General features: G+C 63.8%; 6 protein-coding genes across 10 annotated transcripts in view; 5 read left to right on the top strand and 1 right to left on the bottom strand.

Annotated features, from left to right (window-relative positions):
- Nucleotides 1-7,411, top strand: part of SIK3 (SIK family kinase 3) — an 89,464-nt gene extending 82,053 nt beyond the window's left edge. For both annotated transcript variants that reach the window (XM_075116503.1, XM_075116502.1), the window contains 4 exons: nt 3,582-3,745; nt 4,510-4,642; nt 5,017-5,184; nt 5,549-7,411. In XM_075116503.1, the coding sequence (XP_074972604.1) occupies nt 3,582-3,745; nt 4,510-4,642; nt 5,017-5,174 (455 nt within the window). In that variant the 3' untranslated portion in view covers nt 5,175-5,184; nt 5,549-7,411. The remainder of the gene's footprint in view (nt 1-3,581; nt 3,746-4,509; nt 4,643-5,016; nt 5,185-5,548) is intronic.
- Nucleotides 7,412-8,482: 1,071 nt separating this feature from the next.
- On the top strand, nt 8,483-10,162 carry APOA1 (apolipoprotein A1). The gene is made up of 4 exons (XM_075116510.1): nt 8,483-8,569; nt 8,752-8,807; nt 9,062-9,215; nt 9,305-10,162. The coding sequence occupies exons 2-4, from the start codon at nt 8,765-8,767 to the stop codon at nt 9,900-9,902; spliced, it is 795 nt and encodes a 264-aa protein (XP_074972611.1). The 5' UTR covers nt 8,483-8,569; nt 8,752-8,764; the 3' UTR covers nt 9,903-10,162.
- Nucleotides 10,163-10,587: 425 nt separating this feature from the next.
- On the bottom strand, nt 10,588-11,389 carry APOC3 (apolipoprotein C3). Its single transcript, XM_075116513.1, has 4 exons — nt 11,310-11,389; nt 11,129-11,188; nt 10,884-11,010; nt 10,588-10,780 (listed from the first exon to the last, which is right to left on the bottom strand). The coding sequence occupies exons 2-4, from the start codon at nt 11,184-11,186 to the stop codon at nt 10,684-10,686; spliced, it is 282 nt and encodes a 93-aa protein (XP_074972614.1). The 5' UTR covers nt 11,187-11,188; nt 11,310-11,389; the 3' UTR covers nt 10,588-10,683.
- A 1,193-nt stretch (nt 11,390-12,582) lies between these two features.
- Nucleotides 12,583-14,208, top strand: APOA4 (apolipoprotein A4). The gene is made up of 4 exons (XM_075116507.1): nt 12,583-12,625; nt 12,732-12,798; nt 12,928-13,054; nt 13,164-14,208. The coding sequence occupies exons 2-4, from the start codon at nt 12,750-12,752 to the stop codon at nt 14,089-14,091; spliced, it is 1,104 nt and encodes a 367-aa protein (XP_074972608.1). The 5' UTR covers nt 12,583-12,625; nt 12,732-12,749; the 3' UTR covers nt 14,092-14,208.
- A 1,658-nt stretch (nt 14,209-15,866) lies between these two features.
- On the top strand, nt 15,867-18,056 carry APOA5 (apolipoprotein A5). 2 transcript variants are annotated; one of them, XM_075116509.1, is made up of 4 exons: nt 15,867-15,976; nt 16,230-16,305; nt 16,431-16,542; nt 16,793-18,056. In XM_075116509.1, exons 2-4 carry the CDS (start codon nt 16,257-16,259, stop codon nt 17,706-17,708), a joined length of 1,077 nt encoding a protein of 358 aa, XP_074972610.1. In that variant the 5' UTR covers nt 15,867-15,976; nt 16,230-16,256; the 3' UTR covers nt 17,709-18,056. The 2 variants fall into 2 exon arrangements, with proteins under 2 accessions (XP_074972610.1, XP_074972609.1); XM_075116508.1 differs by having other exon boundaries at nt 15,876-15,986.
- A 340-nt stretch (nt 18,057-18,396) lies between these two features.
- ZPR1 (ZPR1 zinc finger) lies at nt 18,397-24,219 on the top strand. 3 transcript variants are annotated; one of them, XM_075116504.1, is made up of 14 exons: nt 18,411-19,166; nt 19,524-19,685; nt 20,670-20,760; nt 20,955-21,025; nt 21,200-21,286; nt 21,366-21,488; nt 21,659-21,712; nt 21,824-21,890; nt 22,089-22,159; nt 22,627-22,716; nt 22,814-22,924; nt 23,040-23,126; nt 23,403-23,468; nt 23,870-24,219. In XM_075116504.1, exons 1-14 carry the CDS (start codon nt 19,032-19,034, stop codon nt 24,002-24,004), a joined length of 1,350 nt encoding a protein of 449 aa, XP_074972605.1. In that variant the 5' UTR covers nt 18,411-19,031; the 3' UTR covers nt 24,005-24,219. The 3 variants fall into 3 exon arrangements, with proteins under 3 accessions (XP_074972606.1, XP_074972605.1, XP_074972607.1); XM_075116506.1 differs by having other exon boundaries at nt 19,008-19,166; nt 19,550-19,685; XM_075116505.1 differs by lacking the exon at nt 23,870-24,219 and having other exon boundaries at nt 18,397-19,166; nt 23,348-23,428.
- Nucleotides 24,220-24,323: the final 104 nt, after the last annotated feature.

The following is a 24,323-nucleotide window of genomic DNA, read 5'->3' as shown; positions in this document are numbered from 1 at the left end:
AGGAACCCGACCAGCGGATTCTCTCTGGAATTTGACCTACTTCTGCAGGCAGGCAAAGAAAAGACCAGGTCCCAGAACACTGCCATATTCTCGGGGATGCTGCGCGCGCTTGTCCTATTTATTCTCCTTGGTGACGTTCCCCATCCTGGGTAAACAACGGGCTAGAAGCAGTTAAGTGACTAGCATACCCCCATCTGCAGCGGTGCCTTCCTTCTCTTAAAGCAGACCCTTGAGTCAGGGCATTGCTAAAGCCTCCGCAAACGGGCACGGTAAGAGCGGCGGCAAATGCCTTGCGGCTGAGGCCGCCTTGCACAGCTCCTCTGGCGCTTGGGGAAGCAGCAGCCAGACTCCAGCCCTGCTCGAACTAGACAGGGTTGATTCGGAAGGCAGTGAGTCTAAGCTTGCCATTAGCATCCGAAGACCTTTCCTGCTAGTTGGAAGAAGTTGCGCCTTTGCTCCTTGGCGGCTGCGTTGGCAGCGGTGTGCTGCATGAGAAATTCCTGCCTGGGCTGTAATTACAGGCCTTCTCTGTATGAAAAACACCATCCCAGCCCCTTGCGAAGAGGGCTCTGAAGAGACGCTTTCCAGGCTGAGCTGGGTGGATCAGCATTCGCTGCAGGACCAAGCTGTGCTGGTCTGAAGCCATCAGCTTGCCCTTGGCACGGAGGGCCCCGTTGCAGCGTCCAGGGCACAGGAGGCGCGGCTTTGTTTGGGGACACAGCACGGGTTTGTTGGGAAAGTACCGGGCTGGGAGAGACTGGCTTGGAGGGCAGAGCAGGCCTGCCAAGCCTGGCCCCGCAGCGCGCGGGCGGGGGTAGGGACGAGGCACGGCTTTTCTGAAGTTGTCTCAAATTTTGGATTACCGCGGTGTTTTGCTCTTAGACCTCAATGTCCCTGCCGTGCTTGAAGCACGAAAGGGGAGAGCCACCCTGGGTTAAGCGGAGGTTGGAAGCTCTGGAGGTGGGTTTTGTCCCGAATCAGGAGTTTGCATCCCAAAACCGTAGACCGTTAGATGAACAACAAGGTTTAACGAAGCCGGCAGCTGAATTTCTGCCCCCTTACTGATGGTGCTGGAACCGGTTACACAAGGAGAAAGGACTTTAGACTGCAAGACTTTGTAAATGAGTAAAAGCAAGTAAATGTTTACAAATAGTGTTGTGTAAGCCCTTCTGACAGGGCTGTTTGGAAGGCACACGTAGTAAACTATGTCCCGGGATGCAACCGCTCACGCTGCTTTCCTTCTGGCTTCAATAACCCACTTGGAATCAGGCCTGTGCTGCTTCAGCTCCAGGCGAGTCGGCCCCTAAGCTGCCCAGGTACCCTTACCTGCGGTTAGGCCCTACAGAACCTCAGCGTACGTGCCGCTGGCGCTCCGCTCGCTCGTGTGCAGTGCGGCTCCAGCGTTCCCAGGCGCGCTGCACGCAGGCACCAAGGGGTGACCCGGGAGGCGCGCCCCGACCGAGCATGGCTCCCGTCCCTGGGCGCTGGTGCTGGCGGCTGGGCTTTGTCAGCCACGTCCCTGGGTTTTCCAGTTATTTTCCCTATGCTGCTCTACGAGGCCACAGCTTCTCTTGAGATGGGGCCTATCTTCTCTTCTCCCCCAGCTCACCGGTTGTGTTTTCCCTAGAAGGGGGGGTGTAACTTTGCAGTGGCTCAGGAGCATCTGTGCCTTCCAAAGGAGCGTGTTGACCCTGACCAAAAAGCCCTGGCTTGTCTGTTGAGCATCTGCCGGAGACGGCAGCCAGACCTTGAGAGGGTCGACCAAATCTGTGTTTAGGATGTGACTAAACCGCCTTTGAGGGCTATGCTCCAGTTTGCTCCAACCTAGTCATCTCAGGGCTGGGAATGCTGCCCATGGGAAACCTGCCTCGCCTCGGCACTGAAGGAGCTGAGCTGGCGGCGGCAGCCCTGCCCGCGGTGCCAGCGTCACATGCCGCGCCAACACAAAGCCCGCCTGGCGTGGGAGCCCCATCCCCTGTGGGTGCGGGGATGAAAGGCTCTCCTGCTGCTGGGGCAGGGTTGGGGCGAGGAAAGGAGCGTGCATTGAGGCCGTCCTGCTCCTGCGGCCTGAGCTGCATTCCCAGTGGTGCTGTGCTGGCAACGGGAAGTGTGGGCTTGTCTTTTGGGTCAGGGCTGTTCCAGGCCGGGGGGCCTTGTCCCGCCGTGCCTCGCCACCCGCGGTGCAGGGGCTGGTGCTGGGGGCTCGCTGCTGGGCCTGGCCGCGGGAGCGCTTCTGGGCCGGGGCTGTTTGTGGAGCTGGAGAAGCAGGCTGCGGGCCCAAACAACTGTTCCACAGTTGGAATGGCGTCCTGAGCAGTGCGTGGGTGGCACTGCTCCGCCAACATCTGTTACCTCATGTTTTCCTTCTTGTTTTTCCGGGAAAGCTGACTGTTAACCGCACATAACCCCATGGTTGTGCAAAAGAAGGGGGTGGCCGGCTGCATCTCTCACTGCCCCGGGACAGGGTTCCTGCAGGACTGCCATGTTTCTGAGGGAGGAAGGGCACTGGGAGCCGTGTGCTAGCTGTGCTTGCGTGCCCGGGAGCGGCGTTGAGAGCTCAGGTGGCAGACCGTGCCCGGGATGGGGTCTCGTTCGGATCCAGGTAACTTCACAGACAGGTCTCTTTGGGGAGCATCTTTCTGGCCTCTCACAGCTGCAGTCCCAGCCGAGAGGTGTGGTGTGTCCCAGCGCAGCAGGAGATTGCTTCCTGTGGGCCAAAGCCCCGTGAAAGCTGATAGCTCTGGCTGGGGGATCTACCTGCAGCTGTGTCATCTCAGGGCAGCTTCCTGATGCTCCTGGCCACGTCCACATGTTTGTGCTCTGCAGGGCTACTCGCCGGGAGCGAGCTGTTTACGTGTGTCGGACCCAATGATAGGCTTCTGCATACCTCAGGACTTTATTCAAAACATCGTGTACTTGATGACAAGAGGTTTTGCTTGATAGGAATGTAGCCTTTACCCTCGGTCATAAGAGCTTGCACTGCAGATGGACTTTGCCAGGCAGAACACTCATGCACTCCTACAGCGGGATTGTAGGAGGGCAGGGAGAAGTCATCTGATAAAAGCGAACATCCTGGCCAACTCTTCCAGCAAGATTATGTTGCAAAGGGGCCCTGCCAGAACATCCCGTGTTGGAGGCTGGGGAGATGCTTCTCCCTCCGCTCTTGTGTAATGGCGTGGGCAATGGAGGGAGGAGGGCGAGCTTGGCTTGAGGGGAAGGCGGCAGTGCCGGGAGGCAGGCGGAAGGGGTCTGGTTCCTGGGCTGTGGGCCTCCTGCCCCTGTCCCTCCAGTTTTAGGCTGCCTTTAGAGGCCTGATTGGAGGCAGCTAGAGATCCCAAATGGTCTTGGTGCTGGAGGGCGAAGGCTGCCCGCACGCTGTCTCGGGGGGCCCTGGTGCCGCACCGCTTGGAGAGCAGCCGGGGACCCTTCCCATCCGGCCAGCAGCACGCTCGGTCTGCCAGCAATGAGCACTTGTCCGTGCGTCACGTCTCAGACCCGCAGTTTTGCGGCAGGGCGCGGCGCCGAGAGCTGCGCGTTTCTCCTACTAATCTGTCATTTTTCTGTCTTGTCTGATTTTCAAGAGTCCATCGTAGGGAACTGTATGGACAGGAGTTCCCCCGGCCAAGCGATGCAGGTGCCTGACCACAATGGACTGGGCTACCCTGTGCGACCTGCCTCCAGCGAGCACCCGCGGCCCAGGACCCTGCAGAGACATCACACCATTCAGAACAGTGATGATGCCTACGTAGGTTTGAAGAAGCCTGTGCCCAGCAGGGCTTAAGGCAGCACAGAGTTTCCTTGATGCGCGTGGGTTACGTACGAGGTGTCACACAGGAAAGGCAGTGCCCTGCTCTGCGGGGCTGCTGGGAATGAAAAGCCATGGGGACACTTCAGTTAGTGCGTCCTGTTTGCTTAACACTGAAAACATTTTAGCAGAGACTGACACGGAAGCGCTCCTTCTGCGCTCACGGTTTGCCCCAGGGCCAGATGCTGCAGCCGTGGCATCTCTTCTTTTTCCCCCAAGGTCCTTCTGGTGAAGCAGCCGGGGCTGCCCCAGGCCTGGCTCCTGCTGCGGAGGGCTTTGCAGACACACCGAGCCCAGCTTTCAGTTCTGCGGTGCCGCTAAAGGAGCTGGCCGTGGCAGCCCAGGCCTGGACCGAGGGCAGAGAGCGGCTGCTCCGCTCCCCCTGTGTGCTGGGCCGCCAGCAACCATCCTGCCCAAATCTTGATGTGTTCTTTGCTACGGCTCCCTTCCGCTCTACATGAGAAGGGCTCTTCACTGGTTAGTTCAGCGTAGGTCTGGAAGGGACTCGGTCTGTCCAGCCCAGGCTAGTGTTAAGGGGCCATCGGCTGCACCAAAGCTGTACCTGACGTCCAGTTTTTACTTGTAGTTATAAACCCTTGCTGAAGGCTTGCAGAGGCGCCCTGGGCAGCCTGTCAGAGAGCTGGGGGAGCAGCGGGGTGCCTCCTCCTGAGCCCCCTTTGACTCATGTCGTGCTGTCTCCGCAGGTGCAGTTAGATAACTTGCCTGGCATGAGTTTAATGGCAGGAAAAGCACTAAGCTCTGCTCGGATGTCCGATGCTGTCCTCAGCCAGTCATCGCTGATGGCCAGTCAGCAGCTGCGCGACCGGGAGAGCGAGGGTAAGGACCTGGCCTGAGCCCGGAGCTCAGGAGCTGCAGAGACGTGGCACAGGGGGTGTGGGCTGCTGTCTGGGGCCTGGGGCAGGAACCGAGAGGAGCGGCTCGCAGCCTGCGTTGCAAAGCCACCTCTCCTCCAGGTGAGCGGTGCCTGCAGGGAGGTGGGGGCTGACCGGGGGGCAGCTTCTCGGGTGCTGCTGCCGGGCGGAGCCCGGGCTGTGGGGGCAGTGGTCTGGGCTTCCCAGAGAAACGCAGGGCAGCTCTGCCTGCGATGCGACCCTTTAGGCCACGGCAGGAGGGCTGGCCCGATCCCGGTGCTGGAGCTGTAACTCCCCAGAGCTCCTTGTGCAAACCGATGTCATTCTTGGACCTTACAGAATGCGGGGAGAGTTTGGAAGGTCAAGAGCATCCCAGCCTCGGTGATGGCAACCAGCATCTAAACACCTCCTGCTACCCATCGACGTGTATTACGGACGTCCTGCTGAGCTACAAGCACCCGGAGGTGCCCTTCGGGATGGAGCAGGCGGGGGTGTAACCAGGAGGGAGTGAGTATTCAGGTGTCCCTCTCTTTCCAGCGGCACGCCTGGGGTCAGTCCCAAAGGCCTGTCGGCCTGACTTCCGTGCGTGTCCCCTTGCTTGTCCCCTTGCTCCGAGGGGCGAGCCTGGGGGAGAGCGCGTCGGCTCTGGGCTCCCGCGCTGGTGGCTGTCTGCCGCCCCCCTGTTCGTTCAGGGGCAGCACCCCTCCTTCCAGGCCCTTGCAGCTCTTCCAGAGCCCCGGTGCATTGGGAGGGTCTCCCTCCCAGGGCGTAGCTTTGCGGGTCTGGGCCGGGAATGCGGCAGAGGGCTGCGGAAGCGGGAGTGCCAGGCTCGGGCGTCTCCTAACGTCTCTGCTTCCTCTCCCTCTTGCAGGTTTTGCGTACAGCTTTGAAACGAAAAGGTCCATTTTAAACCAACAGTATCTAGCAGCGTTGCGCCAAATTGCCGTAGTATTTCTGACTAACTGGAATACCATGGCCCCTTTCCTCATAATCAGTTCATCCAGTGTGTTGTTCCTTTGGTTTCTTTAATTTTTGCCATATTTGCCTGTAACTCCAGCTATCACAGAAATAACCAGAGAACCTGAGTCCTACACGTCGGCAGAGGATTCACGGAGCCTGAGCACTGAGTCTGGTTTGGAGGGCTTTTACTGACCGGGGCCTCCGCTCCCGGCAGCGTGAGCGGACGGACTGACGCCTCCCTGGAACCTGCCCTGGCGGGGAGCGGAGCGGGCGGGTGCGTGGAGCAGGGCCCCGGCGGACGGGATCCGGAGCCGCTCCGCGGAGGCCGTGCTGTCCTTCTGCTCCCTGACCCTCTGCGCCGGGGAAGGGCCGCCGTACCCGAGCCTGGCGGCGCTGGCCGGGGGCGAGGACGCTGCCAGCCCGGCCCCGGCGGCAGCAGGTCGCGCGTCCCAGCGCGGGGCTCGGCCGGCCGGCCGGCGGGGAGCACCCACCCCTGGTGCAATACGCTTCTTGTCTCATCTTTGTCTGCTTTAGTTCCTTCTCTCCGTCTGTCAGTGTGCTGAAAGGATCGCCTCTTCCCCGCCCGCCCCAACCTGTTCTTTTCAAATCCGCGTACGACTTGGGGTTGTTTTGTTGTTTTTCCTTTCTTTTTCCTGGCTTAATGTAGGGAAGACGGATTTTTCTTTGTTTTCTTGGCTTCTCCTCCTGATCATGTAGGAATTGTTTTTTGGTAAATGTTGTTTTATTATTATTGTTATTAATAAAAGGCAAAAGGAATTTCTGTTTGAGAGAAATTTTTAACTAGATTCTGTTCTATATGAATTGTGACTTGCACCTTTTGTTCAAAGTATTTTATTTCTTTTAATGACATTGTACTTGTGACTGGTTTTTCTCTCTCGTGCCAGTGGCGACAGTGGTATTCTCCTTTATACAGTTCCAATGTGCGTAGATCTCTTCTTTGTCCTTCTTTCCATCCTTTCCTCGACGGATAGAGTGCGAAGCCCCCCCCAGCCGGGGCTCGGGAGCACTTGGTGTCATCATCGCCTTTGGGACTTTACAAGCTACAGCTCAGATTCTTCTTATTGACACTTTTCTGGAATATTTTTTTAAAAAAGGAAAAAAATCGACCCAGCCCTCCTGAATTTGCACAGAAGGAAGTGTGAAACCAGCACGGCAGAGGTGACTTTGCTATCCTTACCCACGCCCCCTCCCGGCCTCCCCCCTCCCCGGCCCGGGGCAAGGAACGCTAACCGGCTCTGCCATCCCGAAAACCAGAGGGGAGAGAAACTGCGGCCGCCGAGCGGCATCGCCCCAGCCGGTGCTTCCGCGGGGGGACGCGGGGAGCCAGGCGGGGCCCGCCGGGCCGAGCGGGAAACACTGAAAGCCTTTCGCTCTGTACCTTTGGTTCGTTTTCCTTTTGTTTACATGACACTGTATTTTCTGGGAGAGTCGACGGCCACCCTACAGCAAGCATCCGAAACAGCAGGGACTCGCTTAACCGTGCCATTTCGCAGTATCACACTTTTTTTTTTTTTTAATCATTGCTTTGTATTGTAGTAATCAATACGCGCAGTATATGTTGAATGTATATTAATATACTTTGCTATTATTTCTGTTTTTTGGAAATGTCAGAAGTATTTTTTTTCTTCCTCATTTATGTTGGACTAAAAAAAAGTTTGGGTAAATCTTCAGTCCATTTTTTGTGGGTCACTTGCAACTCGTCAATTAGTTGGACAGTGGGATCATGACAAATAAAACCGTGATTATGATCTTCCCTCGTCTCCCGGTCGCCTTGTTGCCCAACGCCCGCCGCGGAGGCGGAACAGCCTCGGGGCTTGGGGCGGCCGGGGGCGAAAGCCCGCTCCGGAGCCGCCGTGTCCCCGATCTGGCCCCGGAGCTCTCGCCTCCTCTGCCGCCGCCCGCAGCCCCCTGCCACGGGGGTTCCCCACGCCCCCGCTGCTCTGCCCAGCCCGAGCACCGAGCGTCTCCTCGCCTGCTGCAAGGCTGGGATCGCCGTCCGGCCTTCCCTGCCCGCTTCCTTGCCTCTGAGGCCCTGGGAGCCCGCCCGGGCATGCTGCGGAGCTGCCCGCCCGCCCCGCTCTACCCCTGCAGGGGGGCGCAGCGCCGAACCCGCGGCGTCCCCCCCGGTCCCCCCGGTCCGGGAGGCGAGGCGTTGCGCGCCCAACGCCCGTCGCGGAGCGTGCCCGCCCGAAGCGCCCTTCCCAGGAGCGGGGCAGCTCTGGCGGGGAGGCGCGGGAGGGCAGCTGTGCCGCCGGCGGGCTGCGGCGCCGCCGCCGCTCCGCGCCCCCTCGGAGCCCCCTCGCCGGGCGCCTTCCCCCCGGCTGCTCGCTGCCCGCGCCTTTGGCCGCACGGCGGCGGAGCGGGGCTTCGGCGTGGCCGTGCCGGGGTGCTGCCCGCGCCCCGACGGAGGGCTGGCGCGGGGGCGCAGCTCCCGCGGCCTCTGCGTCGGGCGCGCACCGGGGAAGGGGGGGTGGTGTGAGCCGCGTGGGTCTCTCCGGCCCTCGGGGAAGGCCGGGGCGGGGGGCCGCGGCGGCGGGGGTACGGCAGGCCAGGTCCCCGCGGGTATAAGCCTTGCGCCCGGGCTGCCGGCCAATCCCCGGGGGCCGCCGCGGAGAGCGGGGAATCTGGGTCACCGGGAGCGTAAACAGGCTCGTTGGCCGGCGAGCCGCGTCCGCGGGGAGCCCCTGTTCGCTCGCCGCCCCTGCCAAGGCGGCGCTGCCCGGCGCCGGCCCCCGCGCGCGATCCTTGAACCCTGCGCGCCACATCGCCGTGCCGGGGAGCGGTTTCTCGGGCTGCGGCGCCGGCTTATCTCCGGTGGGAACTGCCCCCTCCTGCATAAATAGCGGCGCGGGGAAGCGGCCGGCTCAGACGGGACGGCCGGCAGCGCGGCGGCGGCGGCAGGAGAGAGCTGGTAAGAGCTGGCGCTGCTCGAGGGGCTCCCGAGCCCCGCAGCGCCGCGGGGCCAGAGCCGGGCCGCGGCAGAGCCCCTCCCGCCGCCGGCGACCCCTCGTGCCGGGGCGGGGGGCTCGCTTCGCGCCGCGGCCGCCCTCGCCCCGGCGCTCCCCGCGCCCGACTCGCTCGCTCTGCCCGCAGGTTCAGCGCGAAGATGAGAGCCGTGGTGGTGGCCCTCGCCCTGCTCTGCCTGACGGGTAGGTCCAAACGGGGCCGGGGCTGGGCTGGCGGCACCCGCAAGCCCCGCGGGACGGCGCAGCCCAGCCCGACGCGAGCCCTGCTGGAAGCACCTGCCTTGCGAAGCGCTTTGCAAGTCAGGCTGCGGCCAAGCGGCTCCCCGCTCCCCTCCGGAGCCCGGCGGGTCCCGGGGCAGCGCCGGCCGGGGCTGGAACCGTCCCCGCCGCGGTCCCGCCGGGCAGCCCGTCCTGAGCGCGCCGCGCTCTCCCCGCAGGCACCCAGGCCCGCTCCTTCTGGCAGCATGATGAACCCCAGGCGCCCCTGCAGCGTCTCAAGGACCTGATGGAAGTGTACCTCGAGACGGTGAAGACCGGCGGCAAGGATGCCATCGCCCAGCTGGAGTCCTCCGCCGTGGGCAAACAGCTGGAGTAAGGGCGGGGGCGTGTGGCGGGGGGCCGGTGGGGGGTCCCCGGGGGGTCTCCGGGCGCCGTGCGTGACCTCCCTCCGCTCCCCACAGCCTGAAGCTGACCGACAACCTGGACAAGCTGAGCGCAGCCGCCGCCAAGCTGCGGGAGGACTTGGCCCCCTACTACAAGGAGGTGCGGGAGATGTGGCTGAAGGACACGGAGGCCCTGCGCCAGGAGCTGACCAAGGACCTGGAGGAGGTGAAGGACAAGATCCGGCCCTTCCTGGACCAGTTCTCTGCCAAGTGGACGGAGGAGCTGGAGCAGTACCGCCAGCGCCTGGAACCCGTGGCCCAGGACCTGAAGGAGCTCACCAAGCAGAAGGTGGCGTTGATGCAGGAGAAGCTGGCGCCGGTGGCTGAGGAGGCGCGGGACCGCCTGCGCGGGCACGTGGAGGAGCTGCGCAAGAACGTAGCGCCCTACAGCGACGAGCTGCGGCAGAAGCTGAGCCAGAAGCTGGAGGAGATCCGGGAGAAGGGCATCCCCCAGGCCGCCGAGTACCAGGCCAAGGTGGTGGAGCACCTCAGCAACCTGCGCGAGAAGGTGACGCCCTTGATGGAGGAATTCAAGGAGCGTCTCACCCCCTACGCCGAGAGCCTCAAGACCCGCATCATAACCCTCCTGGATGACCTCCAGAAGAGCCTGGCCTAAGCTGCTGGCCGGCGCAGCCAGGGACTGACCCCGGTCCCTCTCCCACAGCCACCCCAGGGCCGCTCCCTGCCCTGCCCGGGGTGCTTCCCCCTGGGGCAGGGCTCTGGGGACAGGCTGCGGGAGCCCCGGGCCAGGCCAGCCCTGGGGCATCCTCCCTGGGGAACCCCCTCCTCCCATCCCACCGCCTCCCCGCCCCGAAACCAGTGCCAATCTCAGCTTTGCCTTCCTTTTGTCGAATAAACCTGACCTAAGTTATTGGAGCTGGCTCAGTCTTTGCAGTGGATGCTGGAGGGGGGCAGCCCATGCGCAGTGCTGGGGGCGTGGGGTGCTGCGGGCAGGGGTGCTGGGGGCAGCCGGTGGGAGTGGGGGGGGACGGGGAGCTGGTGGGTGGGTGCCCTGGGCTACCCCTGCCACGGAGCCCGGCTCTGCCCAGGGTGCAGCCAGGCTCGGCCCCGCCACGCCTCCCCCTGCACAAAGGGCTCTGCCAGCACGGTGGAGCAGGGCAGGCGCTGGTTAGCAGACGCTGGATCCTCACGGCTGGGGGGAGCAGCACCCCTGAGCACGCGTACGTGGGGTGGCGGCACCTCCCCAGTGATGCCGTGGCACGCAGGCGTCTGCCCCAGCCCTTCCTTGCCCTGCAGTGCACGCTCCTCCTCACCACCCCCCAGTGATGCCGCCACAGCCGTCTGCTTCAGCGCCGCTTTATTGCAAGAACTGCGACAGCGGGTGGGGAGCTGGGGGGTCCCCAGCCCAGATGGCCCCCGGCCAGCCCCTGGCAGGGCTACTTGGCTGGCGTCGGCTTCCAGAGCTCCACCAGCTGCTCCTTCAGCCTGGCCAGGCGCTCCTTCATGAGGTTGGCGTTGTCCGACAGCCATTGCCTGTAAGGGGAGGGGGCTCAGAGCGGGGCACTGTCTGGGGTCCCCCGCAGGCAGCGGGGCGGCAGGGTCGGGTGCTCGGGCTGGAGGCGGGGCGTGGGGGCACCTGGCCTGCTGAGCCACCTCCGACTCCTGCACCGTGGTGAAGGCGCTCTTGGCCATGGCCACGGCTTTCTGGGCGTACTCCTGCACCTTCTTCACCAGCGCCTCCGGCTCCTTGGGCGTGTCGGTCCCTGCAGGCACAGGAGCGGAGCGATGGGGCCATGGGGCTGTGCCCCCCCGCCGTGCACGCACCCTAGCACCCCGAGCCCCATCCCCCTCCTCCTGCCACAGCCCTCGCCCACCCCTTACTTGTTCCCGCCGCCAGGACAGCCGCGCAGACGAGCACGAGCAGGAGCGACGCCTTCATGGCTGGGGAGAGAGCAGAGCACATCGTGCGGGTGGCAGCCAAGGGCCCGCACGCCCGCGAGGGCCTCGACCCCGTCCCCATCCCCCTCCTGGCATGACCCTCGCCGGGGGCTTCCCCACTCACCTGCGCCGGGCTGTGCTCCGCGGGGGCGGCCCCGGGCTCCCACTTTATACCCTCCTCACAGCCGCCTCCGGGGGTGTTTGTGCAAAGGTCAGGGGCGGCGGGGCTGGCCAGGGAGGGGGCGCGTCTGCAGAGACCGCTCTGCTGCCAGCTTTGCTGCAGAGGGGCCTGCCTCCCGGCCAGGAGTTGGGAAATGCCTCGGGGACCAAGGCTGCGGGGGCCTGGCTAGGGGCTCTGCATGCGCCTGCATGCGCGCGCATGCGTGTGCATGCGTGTGCATGTGCTCGCCGGCGTGTGCGCAGCCGGCCTGGTGCGCGCTGCGGGGCGCACCACGGCGAGGGCAGTCGCGGGGACAGGCCTGGGGCTGGCGTGGGCGCGCACAGCACAAGGGTGACATCCAGCGGCACTGGCCCCGGGCGCGATGCCACCGGGCCGGCTGTGCCGGGGCACCGTGCGGCTGCCTCGGCTGGGGCGGATGCCGCCCGGGAAGGCGCAGGCGGGTGATGTGTGCCTGTGCGACACCACGACAGCTCTTTGGACCTTGGCATTGGTGACGCCTGGCTGATCCCTGGCTGTGCCCTTCGCCCCACATCACCCCAGTCTCCAGCCTGGAGCTGGTCCACTGGGGAGCGGGTGGGCTGAGAACCCGAGGCATATGCCGAGAGCCTGAAGCCCATGGCCAGGGTCACATGTGGGTCCCATCTCTGGTCAAGGGCACACTGGCACCGCCTGGACGTCACGTCCCACAGCTGGGGGGTCTTGGCCGTTCCCTGCGGCGGGGCTTGCCCTAGGTGCTATCCTGCATGCGCGCGGTGTCCTGTGCCCCTGCTTATCCATCACAGCACCCTCCCTGAGCCCGTGTCCTGCCCCACCGCGCACCCCCGGCACAGCACAGCCGGGCCGAGAGGTCCCCGCAGCATACCCCAGCCCCTGTGCCCTGCCACACCTGGGTACTGCACAGCCAGCACCGGCGGGGCCATTGCTGCATCCCACGGAGGCGCGGAGCCGGGGGGCTGCCCCCCACGGCACGCCGTCCCCTCTCCCCCGGGGCCCCTCTCCCCAGGAGCCGCTCAGCCCTGGGGTGCCTGTGCGTACCCCCACCCCTCTCTGCCCTGACACCCTGCCGGGAGCTGGCAGGGCTGCGGGTGATGTCAGGGCTGCGTGCACGTCAGGCGCTTCCACGTCGCGACCTTGCTAAAGTCCAAGCCTGGGGCCTGTGTCACAGGCCTGCGTGGAAGGCGCCAAGGGCGCTCGGGCTGCATAAATAGCAGCCAGGCACTCCCCGGCGCAGCAGGTACCCGCACCCAGCAGCAGCGCAGGTGAGCGGCTGCAGTGGGGAGGTGGGGAGAGCTGGTGGTGGCGGCACGGGGCTGGGGGGCTGCTGGTCCCCGGGGCTCCCCTCATCTCTACCCTGCGCTCCTGCAGGCGTCCCCAGCGCTCAGGATGTCTCCGAAGGCGGCCGCCCTTGTCCTGGTGCTCCTTGCAGTTGCAGGTGAGGTGGCGTGCGGGTGCCCGATGCCGGGAGGGTGATGCTGCCCTGGGCCAGGGATGGGGACCGGATGACCCCGGGGGAGCTGCTGAGCAGGGCCATGCCAGTGCTGACCTCAGCATCCGCTTGCAGGGGCACGGGCTGACGTCAGCCCGGACGAGGTGGCCAGCGTGCTCTGGAAGTACTTCACCGAGCTGGGCAGCAATGCCAAGGAGACGGTGGACCAGCTGCAGCAAGCCGAGATCACCAAGCAGCTCAAGTGAGTGGAGCCGTGGGCTGACGGGGAGGTCACTGCGGCAGCCGGGAGGTGCCGGGCACGGGAGGGGGCCGTGGGTGCACCGGGGTGCTGACGTCCCCCCTCTCCCCAGCACCCTGCTGAAGAGCAACCTGCAGAGCATCAACTCGTACGCCGAGGACCTGCAGCAACGGCTGGTGCCCTTCGCCACGGAGCTGCAGGCGCGGCTGGCGCAGGACTCGCAGCGGCTGAAGGAGCAGATCCGTAAGGAGCTGGCGGAGCTGCAGGCCAAGCTGGCGCCCTATGCCGACGAGGTGCACCAGCAGATCGGCACCAACATCCGCCAGCTGCAAGCCAAGATGAGCCCCTACGCCGAGGAGCTGCGCTCCCAGGTGGACCGCGGGGCCGTGGAGCTGCGGCAGGCGCTGGAGCCCTACGCCGCCGAGCTGCGGGAGAAGCTGCAGGGCAACACCGAGAGCATCAAGGCCTCCCTCAGCCCCTACGCTGACCGGCTGCAGCAGCAGATCGACGGCGGGGTGGAGAGCCTGAAGGAGCGGCTGTCTCCCCTGGCCGACGACCTGAAGGTGCAGGTGGGGAAGAGCGTGGAGGAGCTGCGGAAGGGGCTCAGCCCCTACACCCAGGAGGTGCAGGAAAGCCTCAACCGGCAGCTGGAGAGCCTGACGGGGCAGATGGAGCGGGTGGCGGAGGAGCTGCGCACCCGCCTGGCCGCCAGCTCGGAGGAGCTGCGTGCCCAGCTCAGCCCGCTGGCCCAGGAGCTGCGGCAGGTGGCGGGCAGCGACGCCGAGAGCCTGCGGCAGCGGCTGGCACCCTTGGCCCAGCAGCTGGACGAGCGCGTGGGGCAGACGCTGGAGGCTTTCCGGCGGCAGGCAGCCCCCTTCGGCGAGGCCTTCGGGCAGCAGCTGGTGACGCGGCTGGAGGAGATGCGAGGGAAGCTGGACTCGGGCGCTGCCGGGGTGGAGGACCACCTGGAGCTGCTGGAGAAGGAGGTGCGGGAGAAGGTGGCTGCCTTCCTCAGCACTGCCCAGCCGGCGGAGAACTGAGACCCCCCCACCCCGACTGCCACGGGGAGGGGGCGTGGGGTGGCCATCCGTACCCCCTCACCGCGAGCGTTCACAGCCGCTGCCCATGGCAGAAATAAACTGACCCCTTGTGATGCATGTACCGGTCTGTGTCTGTCCGCCTCATCCACACCCCGCTGCCCTGCCCCAGGACGGGCAACCAGGGGCACGAGGTCCAGCTGCTCCAAGGGGAGAGCATCACACCCGCACTCAGGTCCTGGTGCACCTGGGAGAGGGAACAGAGGTGGGCCAAGCGGGCGGGGGTCTCGGTCCCGGCACAGGCATGCGGGCACTGTGGGGGGACTGGGGGCAGCGAGGTGAGCCCACAGCTCTGGTGGGCCCAGAGCCCCGGTGTACAGCCGAGCATCCTCACTGCAGCGGGGCCATCCACCACCGCCGTGGGGGACAGGTCTTTGCAGGCTGTTCTGGGTGGGTGACGGTCACCACATCCCCCCACCCCATGGCCCTGCGGGGACTGTGCCCTGATGCCAGACTGGCGGGAGAGAGCCCTTCTCCCCAGGAGCTTCCCAGCTCAGGGAGAAGAGGAGGACTGGCGCTATGGCCACAGCAAGCGCCCACGACGCTCTGCTGGTGGATGCCCCCCGAGGACCGCTCCCACGGCAGAGGGACTCCCCATGTGGGCTGCAGCGGCAGAAGCCTTGGGATGGGAGCGTGGCCGGGGCTGCTCAGGGCAACCCCGCGTGTCCGCAGGGCTGAGGGAGCAGGGTTGGACTTTGGTGGCGGAGGAGTGTTGGCGACTGCTCGGAGTCTCACCCGTGCGGTGTGGCGGACTTTGCCCTCCACCATAGGGTGCCCTGCGCCCCGAACACGCAACCCAGCCCCACCGGGGAGCCGTTGGTCCCAGCGGGGCCCTGTTTGCTGGGTTGCTTCAGCGCAAACATTGCAGCGCTCTCCTGATTTAAAAGCCTGACGTCAGCAGCCGGCACTCTTCACGCAGAAGAGAGCCGAGCTGAAAAATTTACCATTTTTTTTCCCGGGGAGAAAAGCAACTTGCAAAGGACATACACCAAAACCGCCGGGTTTGGTACCCCGGTGGGAAGTGGGGCCACGCAGCTGGCAGTTTGCAAGCAGGCAGCCCACATGGGAGGTGTGCTGTCTTGCCCGGGCTGCAGGCAAGGCCACTGCGCTCGTTTCACCCTTCCCTGGCACGGCCGGAGCCAGGCTCATCCTCCCGCACCCACCCTGGCCCCATCCTGGGGCTCCAGGCTCCCTTTCCTCGCCTTTTGGGCTGCGAGCCCCTGCGACAGGAGCTGCCAGCCAGCGAGCTGCAGCTGGTGTCCCCATCCCAGCCTCCCTCTTGCTGCTCTGCACCCCCTCGCCACCCCAGCAGCTCCCATCCACTGTTTGCTCTGCGATGCAAAGGTCGGCTGCGAGGGCAGGGTCAGCCTCATCCCGAGAATCCTGCAGAGCAAGCATCAGATATCCCTTATCACAGGGAAAACAAGGGCTGATCCAGCAGGATGGCGCCCGGCCGGCGTTGGAGCAGCTCCGGTGGGAGATCTCTGCCCGGGAGATGCTCAGGGAGGAGCAGGGCAGCGCAGCCTCGCAGGCCCGAGGGGGTTAAGGCTGCCTGCGGCCGCAGCGAGGTCAGGCCAGCCGGCCGGTGGGACAGCAGCGGTGCGGGGCAGGCGAAGGGGCAGGGGGCGGTCAGGTGACCGGCCCCCACGTCACCTCTCCGGAACGTCTGCAGACCTCCACGTTGTGTTTACATGGAGTGAGGTCCAAAAAGCCTACCCCTGCAGGTGGGCCTTATCGCCCGCGCTCCTCTGCCGCCCACCGGGCGTATATAAGGGGAGCCGCAGGCCGGCTCCCGGAAGGAGGGACACGGGAGGCAACCAGGAGCTGGGTGAGGACTGGTGGGTAGCCCTGCAGGGGCTAAACTGACCTCGTTGCCTGGTTTAACTTTGTCCGGCCGGAGGAGCCGGGCGCTGCTTCACATGGGTGCCGATTGTGCTAGGGGGGACCCCAGGAGCGAGGTCCTTGTGGAAAGCAGCGAGGGGGAGGCGCAAAGCGCAGGGATCACTGACCCGTGAGCCCTCAGAGAGGAGACCTGCACCGTGGCGTGAGCTAACGCGTTCCTCTCCTCCCTCTCCCTGCAGCACAGCGGCACGCCGGCCTGGCAGACCATGCCTCTGAAGGCTGCGCTTCTCCTCGCCCTCCTGGCAACCTTCCTGGGTGGGTGCCAAGTGTCGGAGCTCGCTTGGGGATGGATGGCGGGCGGCGGCAGGCCGGGGCAGAGCCAGGACGCAGGCAGGGCAGCTCCCCGGCCACCCTGCTGACCGCTGCCCTCCTGCCCACAGTGTCGCCAGCCGAGCTGGCAAGGAGCGGCTTCTGGGAGTACCTCAGCCAGCTGACGAGTGACAAGGACAGCCCGGAGCAGGCGCAGAGCAGCAAGCTGGGCAGGGATACTGCGTGAGTACGCTGCTCCAGGGGCTTGCCTCGCAGCGCCCATCCTGGGTAACTGCCTGTGGTCCCTCCGCAAGCTCCCCCCGGGCCCCACCGACACGGGTCGGCCCCCGTTTCTCTTTCCCCAGGAACAGAAAAGCTCACGGGAACGGCACTTGTGGCTCTCAACAGTTTTTATGAAGGGTGTGTGAGGGCAGGGCAGAGATGCCGCGGTAAGTCAGGGGTGCTCAGTAACTCTGAGTGCTGTCTCATGCAGAAACCTGAAGGAAAGCACTCAGGATGGGGTCGGCTACATGGAAAACTTCCTGGAGAAGCTGGCGCCCCTCAACAGAGGCCTCCAGCCCCGGCTCTACCACGACTCGGACAGCCTGCGGAAGCTCATCAGGAAAGAGCTGGAGAGCCTGAGGGTGAAACTGTCCCCGTACGTGGACGAAGCCCACCACAAGGTCGGCAAGCACCTGGAAGATCTTCGCTACCGGCTGCAGCCGTTCACGGAGGAGCTGCTGGACCAGGTGTCCCTGAAAGCCCGGGAGCTCCGGCGGCGCCTCATGCCCAGTCGGGAGGTGACGGCTCAGCTCCTCGAGGGCGCGGACGAGGTCCAGAAGTTCGTGGCTCATTACGCCGACAAGATCGCGTTCCACACCGACCAGGTGAAGGACATTTTCCGCCCCTACGCGGACAGGCTGGTGACCGAGATCCACCGCAACGTGGAGGAGCTGCACAGGAACGTCGTCCCTCACACCCAGGCCAGCCCGGAGAAGCTCAACCAGTACATCCAGGAGCTCTCCGTGAAGCTGACCCAGAATGCGAGGGACCTCCACCAGAAGATCCAGGGGAATCTGGAGCAGCTCAAGGCGAAGCTGAGCCTCTACCCCGGCAGCCTCCGGCAGCCACCGACCCCCACAGACCGCTACACAGAGGACCTGGCCCGGGAGGTGCAGCGGCAGGTGGAGGAGTTCCGGAGGGAGACATACCTCCAGATCCAGGACTTCACCCGGGCCCTCGACCAGGAGACGGAGGAGATGAGACTGAAGCTCTCCTCCTCCCGGCCTCCCTACCCGGGGGACCTGCAGGACAGCCCCCAGCCCATGGAGGACCTCCATGCCCGTCTCGACGCCCTCTGGAGAGACCTGGCCCACAGCCTGGGCGAGCGGGGCGGCGAGGCCCGCTGACGGCCCGGGGGAACCGTGGCACTGGGGTGGGTGGGGGGGCAGAGGGCTGGTGCAGTGAGGGCAGCAGTGGGAGGGGGACAGTGGGCTTTGCCTGGGGGGAGCGCAGGGGCAGCGGGTGGTGGGGGTGGGACCGGCTCAGTCATAGAATCTTGGAACCAATAAGGTTGGAAAAGACGTCTAGGATCAAGTCCAACCCCCAACCCAACACCCCCAGGGCCTCCTAAACCATGTCCCCAAGTGCCACGGCTACACCTTTTTTTTGAACACCCCACCTCTCTGGGCAGCCTGTGCCAGTGCCTGACCATCTTTCAGTAAAGAATTTTTTTCCTAATATCCAGTTTAAACCTCCCCTGACGCAGCTTGAGGCCGTTTCATCTCGTTCTATCACTGGTGACTTGGGAGCAGAGACCGACCCCCCCCTCACTCCAGCCCCTCTCAGGCAGCTGCAGAGAGCGAGAAGGGCTCCCCTCAGCCTCCCCTTCTCCAGGCTAAACCCCCCCAGCCGCCCCCCAGCACACTTGTGCTCCAGACCCTGCCCCAGCCCCGCTGCCCTTCTCTGGACACGCTCCAGCCCCTCAAGGCCCTGCTTGTCCCGAGGGGCCCAACCCTGAGCCCAGCATTCGAGGTGGGGCCTCCCCAGGGCCGAGCACAGGGGCCCCATCCCTGCCCAGCTCCTGCTAGCCACCCCAGTGCTGGCACAAGCCCGGGGGCTGGTGGCCTCCTTGGCCACCTGGGCACTGCTGGCTCATGCCCAGCCGGCTGTCAGCCAGCACCCCCGGGGCCTTCTCCGCCAGGCACTTCCCAGCCCCTCTGCCCCAGGCCTGGGGCCTTGCCTGGGGTTGGTGTGACCCAAGGGCAGGACCCGGCACTTGGCCTTGTTAAACCTCACACAACTGGCCTCGGCCCATTGATCCAGCCTGTCCAGGTCCCTCTGTAGAGCCCTCCTACCCTCGAGCAGATCGACACCCCTGCCCAGTTTGGTGTCACCTGCAAGCTTACTGAGGGCGCACTGAATCTCCTCATCCAGATCACTGATACTAAACAAGACCGGCCCCAGCACTGAGCTCTGGGGAACCCCGCTCGTGACCGGCCGCCAAGCGGGTTTAGCTCCGTTCGCCGCAGCTCTCTGAGCTCCGCCACCTAGCCAGTTTTTACCCAGCAAAGAGCACGCCTGCCTAAGCCGCGAGGCCAAGATGAACCGCAATAAAAGCCGCCGCCAGGGCGGGCCTCGCCGGGCCGGCCCTGGCTGCCGCCATCTTGGCCGCCGCCATAGTCGCCGCCTCACGTGACCGCCCGCCCCGCCGCGCTTCCGGCGGCGGCAAGATGTCGGCGCTGGGAGCGGTGGAGGCGGCGGGAGCCGGGACGGGCGGGGGGTCTCTGTTCCGGCCCCTCAACGCCGAGGACGGCGAGCAGCGGCCGGCGGAGATCGAGTCGCTGTGCATGAACTGCTTCCGCAACGTGAGGGAGGCGGCGGGGCGGGCGCGGGCCTCGGGGGCCGGGGGGCCGGGGCCGGGCCTGGGCCTGGGCCTGCAGCCGCCTCCGGGCGTCGGGGGCCGCCTTTGGGGGTCGGGGAAAGGAGCTGGCGGGGGCCAGGGCTCGTCCCGGAGCGGGGAGCGGCGGAATGAGGAGGGCTGGGGTGCGGGGAGCGATGGAGGAGGCGGGGGGGATGTGCGTGGGGGCGGTGGGGGGGGGAAGGAGGACCTGCTGGGGGGTGGGAGGAGGTTGGGAGCTTGGGGAGCGGGGTGGCAGAGCTGCGGGACTGGGGAGGCGTCGCCCCGAGGATACGGGTTCCCACGAGGCCCCTCGCTGCCGCAGGGGGTGACGCGGCTCCTGCTCACCAGGATCCCCTTCTTCAAAGAGATCATCGTCAGCTCCTTTGCCTGCGACAGCTGCTCCTGGTCCAACACGGAGATCCAGTCGGCGGGCAGGATCCAGGAGCAGGGCGTACGCTACACCCTGGCCGTCACCTCCCGTCAGGTGAGCCGGGGCTCTCCGTCCCCAGCAGTGGGGCTGGTGCTGCCCGTCGGTTATCCCGAAAAGCGGCTTCCTTCGCCCAGGGTGCAAAACGCCAAACTACACAGAGCGGGAGTATTTTATTCGTTTCATTTTTGCACAAAGATGGGTGCTAGGTGGTAACCCACAAAGCTAGCACCCCGCACCGAGAAACGACAAGGCGTTTATACAGTGCAACGTGCCAGCCACAGCTAATATTCATCCCCCCAGCTAATAACTGGTTAATTTCTTTCTCATTTCAACTTAAAGGTACAGCTCCCTTTCAGTTTACCACACACGCTCAGAGAGTGAGGGGCTTATTTGAGTGGGGGCAGTTCCTGGCCTATGGGCCTGATTTTTAGTATTATAATGAGGATAATTCAGCTAAAGGACACTTTTTTTAGTTCTTATCAACGTCCCTGTTAGTTGTTCTCCTTGACTATACATTTTTTCACCCCATTCTTGGCGTCTTCAGAGGCGGGATGTTCCGTTTGATCAGTGTCTCAGCTCTCCTCAAGGATGTAGTTGTAAAACAAGTGCTTCTCTATCTCTCAGCTTCCTTCTCTGGCCCTCGGATTCTGTTTTGCCAGGCTCATGTTCTTCATTGTTGTTACTTAGAAGAAAATTCTATTTTCTTTGGGATATCACGTCTGCCAGGGCAGTGGGGAGCCGCCGTGCCGATGCCTTGCATGCATATTTGTCCCTTGCAGCCTGGTCTGGCTTGAGCGATAAAGTGTTTGTCTTCTGTGCTGTTTGAGAAATAGCGCTGTTTGTTCGGGAGGAACCATTTACGGCCCAAAACACGCGTGTTCCCAGTGTGCTCCTGCACGAATGGAGAGGCTGCTAAAGCTGGCCTGGAGCTAACGCTGCCGCTTTGGTGGGCGCTGCGTGCCCGGCGTGGGCGCTTAGCTTGCGGGAGCCCCGGTCCCACTGGGGATCCTAACGCTGTTCTTCCACTGTCGCGTGCAGGACATGAACAGGGAGGTGGTGAAGACCGACTGCGCCACGGCTCGAATTCCAGAGCTGGACTTTGAGATCCCTGCTTTCACCCAGAAGGGAGGTGGGTAGCAGCCTGCGCCCCTCGGCGTGCCGGCGAGTCTGCTGTAGGCACTGGTTAAGGACCTGGCCTCCTGTTTGTTGGGTCAAATAAGCTTGAGAGGGCCAATGTGCGGAGGCTGCCGGGGTCAGTACGAGCCGGTGGGGCGGGTAGCACCACTGTGGTTACTTAATGGTGCCGTTTCTTTCCTTCTCAAGTTCTCACCACCATCGAAGGCATAATTGACCGAGCCGTGGCGGGCCTGGAGCAGGACCAGCCCGTTCGCAGGGTAAGGTGCTGCGAAAAGGGCAGCTCCTCAGGGGCGCCCGCTTGGCAAATGCCTATTTTGTTCATCCTCTGCCTATTGGCATTGCGCAGGGCGCTCTGGTTTGCCCTGGTGTCGGCATTGTCTCCCGCTCCAGGCTGCCCCCGGCATCAGGCTCAAACGTGTCCTCTTTTGCAGGCGACGGACGAAGAGGTGGCAAGTAAAATAGATGAGTTCATTGGTAAACTAAAGCAGCTGAAAGAAGTACATTCCTCCTTCACTTTTGTGAGTACACGCATGAGTGCGGCCCCTTTCCGCGTGGTGGGAGCGCGGGATGGCTTCCTAAAGCTTTGCTGTCCCGTAGATCATAGACGATCCTTCAGGGAACAGCTTTGTGGAGAACCCTCGCGCACCGCAGAAGGATGATGCGCTGGTGGTCACTCACTACCGGAGGACTCCCCAGCAGGCTGCCATGCTGGGACTGGAGGTAACGGGGAGCTGCCGCTGCTGCGTCATCAGCCTGCCGCACGGACAAGGCTCGCGGGCCCGTACGTGCTTTCAGCCTAGGGGATCAGGGCTGATCTGTCCCGTGGCTCTCTGGGAGACCCTGAATTAAGGAACAGAAGCTAAAGCTGCTTCTGGTGTCCCCTCTTGCAGGGAGAGGAGTTGGATGAGAAGCCAGCTGACTCTGCGGAGGATCTGAGGAATGAGGTGGGTGACTTCGCGGTGCAGTGGTGGCCGTGCATGGGTGACTGGCACCCGGGCCAGGCTTTCTGGGCTGGCCGGGACTTTCTGATCCTCCTTTCTGTTCCTGTGACCCAGGTCCTGCAGTTCAACACCAACTGCCCCGAGTGCAACGCTCCGGCTAACACAAATATGAAGTTAGTGCGTATCCTTTGAGTGGGGGCGTGGGTGCAGGTCCGTGCCCTTGGCGGAGTCTGTCGGGGTGCAAATCTGTCTCTGTGCCGCTCGCAACTTGCCAGCAAGCTCCTGCCATACCTCGGGAAGGACTGAGGCTGTGAAGAGGGCCTCGACTGCTTCTTCGAGGCTTTCCTTTCGTGGAGTTTTCCTTGACCGCCTGCTCCAGAAATCCCACACTTCAAGGAAGTGATTATCATGGCCACAAACTGCGACTCCTGTGGGCACAGGACAAACGAGGTGAGCTGCAAAACTGCTGACCTGTTTTTGGGGGGCGGTGGGGAGGGGGAATGTGGTCTCTGCGTTCGTGGGTAGGTGTTTCTCAGAGAGTCCCTGGCCTCCGCTTCACAGTGCGGCTGTTGGGGAAGCCAGCCTGGGAAGGAGGCTGGATTTACGGGCAGCGTCACGGGGTGCATTGTGCTGGGTAGAGCTGCCTGCCTTGCTTCTGGGTGGGGGCCAGACTGCGAGCTGTGCAGTGGTTGGCACATGCGGCTGGTCTCGCTTGCCTTCCTGAACAAGTGAAGGGGGAAATTTGGTCTTGAAGAACTCCATTTGGGGCAAATCAGCCATCTCTGCACCTGCTGAGGTCCCCTGGCATTGTCCCCATGCTTGGAGCGGCTTCTGAGCAGCCAGGGTAGACCCTCTGAAAGCGCCGTGGCCTGACTTAAGTATAAAACTCCGTGAGGCTGACTGCTGGGTGTTCCCAGGTGAAGTCCGGAGGAGCCATCGAACCGCAAGGCACCCGGATCACCCTTCGGATTACGGACCCTTCCGACATGACGAGGGATATCCTAAAGGTACAGTGCCTTCGGCTGCCTGTCCTGTCCTCCCGCGGTGGGTGCGTGGGGCCTAGCCCTCCGCCCGCGGGGACTCATGGTGTGCTCGCCCTTGCAGTCGGAGACATGCAGTGTGGAGATCCCGGAGCTGGAGTTCGAGCTGGGCATGGGAGCGCTGGGGGGGAAATTCACCACGCTGGAAGGGCTGCTGAAGGACATCAGGGATCTGGTGAGTGGTCCTGCGCTGCGGCCCGGTGGAGCTCAGACCCTTGGCGTTAACGTTTGGCCTGGCTGTGGGACTGGGTGCCGCCCAGCTGGCTGAATGAACGGGCCTGCTCTTCCAGGTTGAGAGAAACCCCTTCACGCTGGGCGACAGCTCTACGCCCAGCAAAACAGAAAAGCTGCAAGAGTTCATTGGGAAGCTGCAGGAGGTGAGCGCGCTCTTAATTCACCATGCTCTGCAATGTGGTGCTCGCAGCTGCAGCTGCGAAGTACGTTTAGCTGAACTTCTCGGCAAGTGTTGCTGTACCTTTTATAGCTGTTCCACGCTTGCCCCGCCGTGTCCTCGTTCATTTTATCAAGCTGTTACTGTTTTTTAACTGAGGAAAGCGTTGTAACTGTCTAATGTGGGCTGCAAACGTCTTGTTGTCAGAAGCACTGAAGGATCAGAAAGAGCCTTAATGCCTGGATGTGCTCTCTTTCTGCAGATCATAGAGGGAAAGACAAAGGCTCACTTCATCATGGATGACCCTGCAGGCAACAGCTATCTTCAGGTACGGCGTTGTGCCCTCACGAGATGAACTCCTTGGAGCCGGCTGAGGGGTTTGAGTGGATTTTTCTTCTCTATTTCCCTGATGCCTGTTGGTGGGCAGGGTTCCCTTTGGGGCTCTGGTAGTCAGTGGGTGGCTCCAGGCTCTCTCCAGGGAAAGGAAACTGCTGGTGGTGGGAAGGAAGACGGGAGCAGTGTCGGCTCACCGGGATCCAGGGCTGGGAAGGGGGTGGTCTGGTCTGGCCCGGGTCGTGCTCCCCGTGGGGTGACGGACAATTGTTGCTCGTGGTGGGGGCCTGATCCTGTCCGAAGCCCCTTGCCCATCGCTGGCGTGCTGCTGAAGAGCGCCAGTACCCAAAACTTTGTGAAGAGGGGTACGAAGGAAGCCTCCGTCTCGCCCCGCAGAACGTGTACGCCCCGGAGGAGGACCCGGAGCTGAAAGTGGAACGTTACGAGCGTACGTTCGAGCAGAACGAAGACCTGGGCCTGAACGACATGAAGACGGAGGGCTATGAGTCGGGGGGTGCCTCGGGCCGGTAGCAGGGGGCCGTTGGACCCCTTCCTCCCTTCCATGACTCTGGGGACCAGGACTGGGTTGGGGCCGGGCCCTTTGCCCTGGAGCTGGGCTCCCTTGCGCTGGAGCCAGGGCAGCCCCAAGACGTGGGGGGGCTCCGCCGGGGGCGTGCTGCTGACGTCCCGCGCCGGGGCCCGAGTTCTTGGGGCTGCGACCCCCAAATAAAATGTGTTCAATTAGAGGTCGGTCGGTCTGTCTGTCTGCTCCCGCCCGCCGCCCGCCGCGGCCCCGCCCGCCGCCCGCCGCGGCCCCGCCCGCCGCCCGCCGCGGCCCCGCCCGCCGCCC

This window comes from Phalacrocorax aristotelis, chromosome 22, assembly GCF_949628215.1.
Source record: "Phalacrocorax aristotelis chromosome 22, bGulAri2.1, whole genome shotgun sequence".
In the NCBI taxonomy this organism is placed as follows: domain Eukaryota; kingdom Metazoa; phylum Chordata; class Aves; order Suliformes; family Phalacrocoracidae; genus Phalacrocorax; species Phalacrocorax aristotelis.
This window is presented reverse-complemented; position numbering and strand designations above follow the sequence as displayed.